This window comes from Ipomoea triloba, chromosome 9, assembly GCF_003576645.1.
Source record: "Ipomoea triloba cultivar NCNSP0323 chromosome 9, ASM357664v1".
Taxonomy (NCBI): domain Eukaryota; kingdom Viridiplantae; phylum Streptophyta; class Magnoliopsida; order Solanales; family Convolvulaceae; genus Ipomoea; species Ipomoea triloba.
The window spans coordinates 3,729,603-3,738,084 of NC_044924.1; the positions used below are offsets into that span (position 1 = coordinate 3,729,603).

An 8,482-nucleotide genomic window follows, 5' to 3' on the forward strand; every position below is an offset into this window, starting at 1 on the left:
CTACCCCCCCCCCCCCATAAGCTGGAGCGTGCATGTCTTGGATGCCCAACTTAGAAGCAAAGAGTTTGAACTGAGCAGCAGGTAAGGATTTTGTAAAGCCATCAACTATTTGGTTTTGAGAGGAGATGGGCAGAAGCTTAATCAGTCCGTGAGAGACCTTTTCCCGAACGAGATGGCAGTCGATCTCGATATGCTTCGTTCTTTCATGGAATACTTGGTTTTCGGCCATAGCCACAACAGATCTATTGTCACAAAAAACAGTGGCTGGCTTATCGGAGGTGACCTGCAGATCATTAAGTAAGAAAGTGATCCATTGCGTCTCACATACAGTAGAGGATCTAGAAACGGTCGCTTGTTTCTTGGATTTCCATGAGACGAGAGCATTGCCAAGGAAGATACAGTAACCTGTTATGGAACGCCTTGTCTCAACACAAGATGCCCAATCAGAATCAGAGAAGATACTGAGCTGCATTTCACCTCCTGTTGGATAGAACAATCCCTGTCCAGGGGCCCCCTTTATGTAACGAAGAACCCTGTGGGCAGCGCTCAGATGTTTGTCGGTAGGAGCATCGACGAATTGGCTTAGTTGCTGGACAACATAGGTTATGTCTGGTCGTGTAGCAGTCAAGTATAGCAAACGACCAACTAACCTCCGAAATTCAGTGACCTCTTTGAGTGGCGAACCTTCATTGTGACTGAGATGGTGGCCTGGAACCATCGGGGTACTCACAGGTTTACTTTCAAGGAAACCCTCCTCAGCCAGAATTTCCAATGCATACTTTCTTTGGCAGAGGTTCAGGCCTGTTTCGCTCATCTGTGCTTCAATACCAAGGAAATAGCCAAGTTTCCCCAAGTCCTTAATTTTGAAAGTGTGATCGAGGAATGTTTTGAGCTCTTTGATGAGGGCTATGGCAGGACTTGTGACCAGTATGTCATCGACATATACGAGTACTGCAATGAATTTATCTCCTTGGCCTTTAGTAAACAAGGATGGATCAGATTTCGACTGAATGAAGCCTTCTTTTAACAGAGCACTACTGAGTTTAGCATTCCATTGACGACTCGCCTGCTTAAGGCCGTAGAGGGAACGGAGCAGTTTGCAGACCTGGTTTGGCCTTTCAGTTTGAAACCCAGGGGGCAGAACCATATACACTTCTTCTGACAAATCGCCATGCAATAATGCGTTATTGATATCAAGCTGATGAATGTGCCAAGCCCGAGAAGTTGCAACAGCTAAGAACATTCGAATTGTGGTTATTCGAGCAACGGGTGAGAATGTCTCAATATAATCAATCCCCAACTGTTGGGTATAACCCTTAGCAACCAGACGTGCTTTGTATCTTTCAACGAACCCATCAGCTTTCAACTTGATTTTATAAACCCACTTGCATCCTATGGGATTCTTTCCGGCTGGCAAATCAGTTAACACCCAGGTGTGATTCTCTTAGAGAGCCTGTATTTCAGCACTCATGGCTCTTTTCCAATTATCTTCTTTGATTGCCTAGTTATACGTCTTTGGTTCGTCAATGTTTGTGACTGCCAAGGAGAACATTCTGTGTGACGGGGCCAAGGCATCAAACGTTATGACTTTTGATAGAGAGTGTGGAGACGAGCCAAAATTGACCACGGCCTCGCAATAGTAATCTTGAAGTCTGTTAGGAGCACGGCGGTGCCTTTTAGACCTCCTAGGCTGCTCAATAGGAGTGATAGTAGTTTCTTGTGTAACCAAATCAGAATTTTGTGCTATCTCAATAGACTGCTCAATACTGTCTTGACTGTCCTCCGGAGAAGAAATAGCATCAAAGTTTCCTGGGATAGTGTCCTCATTCCCCTGGGTTGGAGTGCTTTCAAAATTAGTTGGCTCAAGATTCCCATAGTGTGACTGAGTTGAAATAGGTATTTCTGGAAGAGAGGGCTCAACATATTGAGGCAACTGCTGTTTAGCCATATTCTGGAGCTGCATGGATTCAGAAAAAGGGAAGTATGACTCGTAGAACACAACATCTCTTGAAGGGTAGGATTGTATTTTTATCCACCTTCAGGTTGTTACAACCGTTATGTTATGTTCATACGTATATATACTGTAATCCTTCTTCTTGCTCAGTAACAAGACAAAACAGATAATACAAAGTGCCTTTACTCTTCTTCTCTGCATACGCTTCCCCTTTCCGTCATGGTATCAGAGCCTTCACGGCGAGGCTCTTACGCCGCAGCAGTTGCCGGCGACACAAGTGAAGAAAGGCGTTCATCTTCCCCGCTTATCCGATCGCCGGTGCGAAATACCGTTCCGCAGAGGAACTCGTCCCAACAGCAAAGAAGCCAGAATTCGGATGACCTGGAAGATCTATTGTTTCTCAGTCCAAATGATAAAAATACAATCCTACCCTTCACTTAACCGCTCCTATCTCCTCTATTATGTTCAACTATCATTATTTTCTTTATATATATAGATAAAGATTTTTTTCCGCATCAGTATATCAAAAATATCTCTCAAATAAGGAGACTATAGTTTATAGCATTTTTTTAGTATTACTGACTATGTTACAATATCGCTCGAACTCATAATCTCCTATATAAAAGTGGGACCTTGGTACGACTATACCACAAAGTATTGGTCCCTCTCCATATATATTTAAATTAAAAGGAAAAGAAAATGTAGGACCATCTTAATCAAGTTATTTAGATTACTGAATTTTAATATGAGCGGTCGGACCCTAGGCGGGTTCTATGACTTATGAAGTTATGAGTGCTGTTGATGTATAAGTGACGTTTGGCTTACATGCATGGTGGGCTCTTACCCGACAAGGGATCAGGTTTGACTTTACGACGCCGGAGGGAAACCAAGCAAGAGGTACTACGTCGGCGATTAATTGCCGTCTTAATTATATTTGCGGGTGTTTTCAAATCTCTTTCGTATAAAGTTGACTATGATTATTGTGCACATTAAAAAAAAATATTGATCCAAGTTGCTGGCAAAGTAAACTGTGGGATAGGACATTCAAAATGAATATTAAAAAAACGAGTATGCAATATATTAAAAATGGATAAGTATATTAGTGATTCATTTTATAAAAATGTTTTTGATATAAAAAAAAAATTCTCAATTGCTATTCGAAAGTGTTATATGGGTGAAGCCCGTTTTGTAATTTAAGTTGACAAAGGGTCACCAATAGATAAATTAGCATAAATTATCCATAATTGGCGGGTTCAAATCAATATGGATATGAAGATTCGAACTTAAAACTTTGTGATTATAAAATAAATTGCTCGACCAACTCAATTGTAATTGTCCAAAAAAAGATAAAAGGTTTTTTTAATTACGTAACATATTAAAATTTGATTAATAATGAAGATATTTTGTATAATATATCAGCCATACATTTCCAAATAAATTGGTGTGTATAATTTTGAAATATATAGGATTATATGGAAACGAAAGGTGTCACCCTAGAGTGGCTATTCATAATTAAAGCAATAATTGAGTTCACATACTACTCCAATCATTTAGGTTATAGATCATTTTTAATGTGTCATAAATATACGTAGTAAAACATTAAATGGTTGAGTTGTAGGAAACTCATAGGAAGTTTCTGATTCCAACTTTTTGCTAAGTAGCTTGTAACTCAATGACATTTTTGTGACTCTATCAGCTGAAAGGTCCAGTACAAGACACTTTGGTAACTTTTCAAAATGGGATGTTACAAGTTCGAAATCGGGCATTGACTTTTTGTACTTTAATAGTTTGAAAAAGTATACATATAGACTGATAATATATTATTGTAATAGAGTCAATAGTACCCAGAACAAAAAAAAAAAAAAGTTGCGACTTTGCCTTAGAAGCAATTACACACTACCTAGTGCACGCGCATGTTCGTGGCTTTAGTTATTATCAGTTTCCGACTATGCGTTGTCGATCTATACTGCTCAAATTGGCATTCAACTTGCGCCATGAACGGCGGCAGAAAACACCAAAAACACACTTTTCCCAACACACAATATAAGACCCTAATTTTAATGTTTTCCTAGAGTCGTGTTAGAAAAAAAAAAAGAAAAAAAAAAAAGAGCTTTGTCGATCTATACCACTAAATGTAAGCTAGTGGGCAATATAAGCCGATTTCACAACTAGTAAAATGTTGTGATTGCGATTGTAATGTGCAGTGATGCTTGATACCTCTATATATTGTCGTGGCGGGAATATATAACATGTGGCTTAAACAGTCCCGTTTAATGATTAACACAGTGATCGCAACTATTATATTATTAAATTTCACATATATTAATAAATAAATGAGAGCAACTAGCTAATGACTTTGTGGTCAAGTGGCATGAGATGGAGCCTCGATAGGGGCGATATTGACTCATTGTACTTCAACAGGTTTAAAAATCGGGCTGAGAAATCCTATCTCCAAAAAGTTTTCTCAAGGACGAGGATGAAGTTAATTTCTCATCCCGTACAAGAACGTGGGATGAATTTGGAAGCGGGGACGAGAACCTACTTACCTACTTATCAATTATCATCCAAACACGGCATTAATTCAATCGGATCTAGTGATCTACCACTACGAGTAACGATCGCCGATTTTTTGCATAGGGGCGTCGGATAACTGGATAAGATGATTCGTATTTATGGCCCGGTCAACGAAACGCCCACGTACCCCATCGGTGGGACCATTTTAATTGTATTTTGAGTCCACGTGTCCCGGGCGCTTACGTAGACCCGATTTGTTTTCGTTGATTGCATGGCCATACTTAACACGGCCGGAAATATAGCACGACACCCATCGATCCAGTTCGTGAAAATTTTCAATAAAGCTATTAAGCTATCAATTATCAGCAGCCCTTTTCCCCCTCCGAAAAGTGGTCCCCACTAAGTACCACCCGCTGGCACTTTGACACGTGCATGCCCTCTTAGTCAAACCTCCTAACTTTAGCCTCTCCAAATTTCGATCGCCACAACCCATGCAATAATTACACAGTGCTGATGATTATGATAACTTTTTTTTTTTTTTAAAAGTACGTGAGGGTACGAAAAAGTGGCGGGAACACGCGTCGCTTCGCTGTCGTTCTACCGCCGCTGCCTGCGGCTACGTCGCCGCTGTCTCACTATTGGGTTCTAAGGAAACCAGTGTCCACCGCCGTTTGTTCGTCTGTCCTTTCAAATCTAACCCAACATGTTATATCACTAGCTAAACAAATTGCTAATGTAACTATAAAGTTAAAGTATTTGAACCCTTTTATATAGAAAAATCAATTTGGCTCGCACTTTAATTTGCCCTTTAATTAGGCCGGTCTGGTGCGAACTGGAATTAGTCTGAATATGATACATGATTAATTGTGTCTCATACAGTTAGATCTGCTCAAGACACTTTGTGGCCTAACAAAAAAAGTAAAGTTAAAGTATTGACTCTTGTATGAATGTATATTTTAGCTAGAACAAACCTTTACCGAGCAAAAGTCAAACTTTACCAGCATAGTCTTAGTCAAATATTAAGGTGATCAGGAAAATTTACTGTCATTACTCTAAGATGTGCATGTGTTAAATCTGCCTTGTGACACTAGTTAGCAAATAACCACAATGAAAAAACCAGCCTAAGTTGTATCCTAAAGCTCAAATTAATAAGATGAATAAACAGTTTATACTAGGAGTGAACTTTTAACTGTGTGGTTATTAAGTCAACATCAAATGCTATATGCAAAGAAAAACTCCCAAGGTAGCTAAGCTTCTAGAAAGGTAAACTGAGAGACAGTTGAAACATATACTTTTGGGTAGTCTTATAAAGATGACTTGTGCTTTCATGAGCTGTCTTTCAAGCAATATAATTTTTTAAAATATCATAATCTACTATTTCATGGTAGACTCTTGGTGCTGCTGTGTACAGAAGAAGCATTGAATATTTTATTATTATTCTAAAGAAAAATTGTGTGTGTGTATATATAATTATATATAATATATTGATTGTGAATAGATCGAGAAAGTCTTTGATACATTAATGGAGACAAGCTAGCAGCATTGATGCCTACACGTCCTGCAAAATCTTATTTTAATTTTATCTTGTTTTGAACGGATCGCCTATCCATTTCTTGGTTGATATATTTGGACTAAACAATCATTCTATCTTTAGCTAAATAATTAAGCTTGATTGAATAAGTTAAGTAAATCGTTTCAAGAAACATCGAGTGGATTAATAATTAAACATCATATTTGATCTATTCCTTGGAATCAACTAACCATTTAGGAACAATTACATGAATTCATTAACTTCCAAAATACTTGAGTAATCAAAGTCGATTAAGTTGCTAGAGTAACTAATGTCTATCTCGTCGTCCATGGTTGTTGTACTGCAACTGTTGATGTACGTGGAGTTGGAGTTGAGTGGCGCGGGGCTTGACGACGGCGTTGACAAAACGGATTGGAAGCTCCGGCAGAACGTGGAAGCATCGGACGGCGGAGGATCCATGATGGATTGAGGATCGACGGTGGCTGGTTGGTAGCAGCCGTAGTTTTGTAACGGCAAATAGTCTTCCGTCAAACTTGAAGGGATCCCATTGTTTTGCCATTCGTTTTCTTGGCAATTTCCTATTGGGAAGCTGGAAAATTGGGGTTGGAATTGGTCCACATTATTGGGCTGCTGCGTCACTTGAGAAAATGTAACATTATTAACATCTGTCTGAACTGGTAATTCAGTTTGTTCTTGAGTGACAGATTGCGGGCAAGAAAACTGAACATTATCCTGGACAGTCTGAAATCCCGGGTTTTCCAAATTGCACATTTGGTTTACATTATTCTGCAAGCCAAGTTCTGGGTTGAGGCCGTGGCGCGGCACCGGGGGCGAAAACAAAGAACTTGCCAGCCTTAGAACATGAGGGTTTAGCAAATTCTGTTGCAGGCCCAACAATCTTGAAAGGTTGATTTGCTGACAGGGATAGTTATACAGTGGTGAAGGCGTATTAAGGATTGAGGAAAGATCAAGAAGATCAAGCCTGGGGCTATGGGTGACAGGGTCTATCCCCATTCTTAGCAGCCTTTTCCTAATGTGAGTATTCCAGTAGTTCTTGATTTCATTGTCAGTTCTCCCCGGCAAGCGAGCAGCAATTGCAGACCACCTATAAGTCAACAATAGAAACAGTGATAAGTGACAAAAAAAGACAAAACCATATGGTACGGAAAGTAGAAATAGAAACATTATTACTCCAAAAAGCCAAAAAACATTAAAAACTCACTTGTTTCCTAATATACTATGCAGCTGAATGATTGTCTCCTCTTCCTCAAAAGAAAACCTCCCTCTTTTAATATCCGGCCTCAGATAATTCGTCCACCGGAGACGGCAGCTCTTTCCACACCTCTGCAGCCCTGTTAACAACAAATAACAAAAAACCTTCAGAGTTGGGGATTCAACCTTTTGAAAAAAAAAAAAAAAAAACCTTAAAAAGAACAAAAGAAGAAACATATATATACCGGCATTCTTGGGGAGTGTTCTCCAGTTTCCATATCCATGTTTCTGAATATAATCAACAAGCTTTTGGTCTTCTTCAGGCGTCCATGGCCCTTTCTTCAATCCATCTTTATCACAACACGGCGCTCTCCCCATGCTTATATCAATCTATCTATCTAGAAGAGATGAATGGTTATTTGTTTATGGTTTCTTTTTTACCCAGAAAGAGAAGGAGAAGATCCAAGTAGGTCCGGAATGGAAAGAACTTTGGAGGAGTGGTATATATAGAGGGAGAAGTAAAGGGAGTGAAGAAATGGAAGTCAAACGGATTCGGTGCCGTCCGCTGTATATCTCTACTGCAACGTGTCCGTTTTCTCTGGAGAAAATGTGAATTCAACCATATCCTCTTCACCCCACACTACCCCACCACCCAGCCCGGAACCCTAGGCTTAAATAATAATTAGATGGGGGGTTTTGATTAAGTTAGAGTCGAATTATTGTCAAATATCACATCAGATACGTCACTTTCCGGCGGGGTGTCTCTTGCCTAGCTCGCTTTATTTCTGGATTCGTGTGAGCTGGCAGCAATCTTATAAAGCCCACGTATGCCTATATTTTATATCAATCTCTATCTCTCTCTCTCTTGTCTTTAGTTACGTTACAGCTTCTCCACGGCGATTCCGGCCATCTCGTGCATGGCTTAAATCTCATGCAAGCTAGCCGGCTCTGTCCACCATGCATTTTGCTTGCCCCTCCCGCCCTCGTCTTTGACCACAAAAATATTACCTCTTGCGTGATCAATTTTCACAAAAACATACAGACAAAACCTTAGTCAAAACCTAGAAAAACAACGCAACAAAGAATAACAACAAAAAAGCACGAGGTTTTATTCGTTTTGCATCAATAGGAAAACAAAAAAGTCTCCGTCTTACTTGTGTGTGTAATTGTGTATGATAAGGAATCTGAACCCTCCTCCTCGGTTTGAGCCAATCAACTATGAGAAAGCTAAACTGATTTATTTGGTTATAGTCTTTAATTTGTCAATTAGG

At 39.6% G+C, this 8,482-nt stretch overlaps 1 protein-coding gene across 1 annotated transcript; it reads right to left on the minus strand.

Annotated features, from left to right (window-relative positions):
* Window positions 1-6,161: 6,161 nt before the first annotated feature.
* LOC116028688 (transcription factor MYB41-like) lies at window positions 6,162-7,663 on the minus strand. The gene is made up of 3 exons (XM_031270477.1): window positions 7,457-7,663; window positions 7,222-7,351; window positions 6,162-7,104 (listed from the first exon to the last, which is right to left on the minus strand). The coding sequence occupies exons 1-3, from the start codon at window positions 7,587-7,589 to the stop codon at window positions 6,243-6,245; spliced, it is 1,125 nt and encodes a 374-aa protein (XP_031126337.1). The 5' UTR covers window positions 7,590-7,663; the 3' UTR covers window positions 6,162-6,242.
* Between the last annotated feature and the right edge of the window lie 819 nt (window positions 7,664-8,482).

Bases quoted from the DNA above. Each gene is read 5' to 3' on its own strand.
- LOC116028688 (XM_031270477.1), bottom strand. From the start codon at position 7,589: ATGGGGAGAGCGCCGTGTTGTGATAAAGATGGATTGAAGAAAGGGCCA. The intron at 7,352-7,456 runs GTATATATATGT...TGTTGTTAACAG, and splicing joins AACACTCCCCAAGAATGCCG to GGCTGCAGAGGTGTGGAAAG. The intron at 7,105-7,221 runs GTGAGTTTTTAA...GTTGACTTATAG, and splicing joins CATAGTATATTAGGAAACAA to GTGGTCTGCAATTGCTGCTC.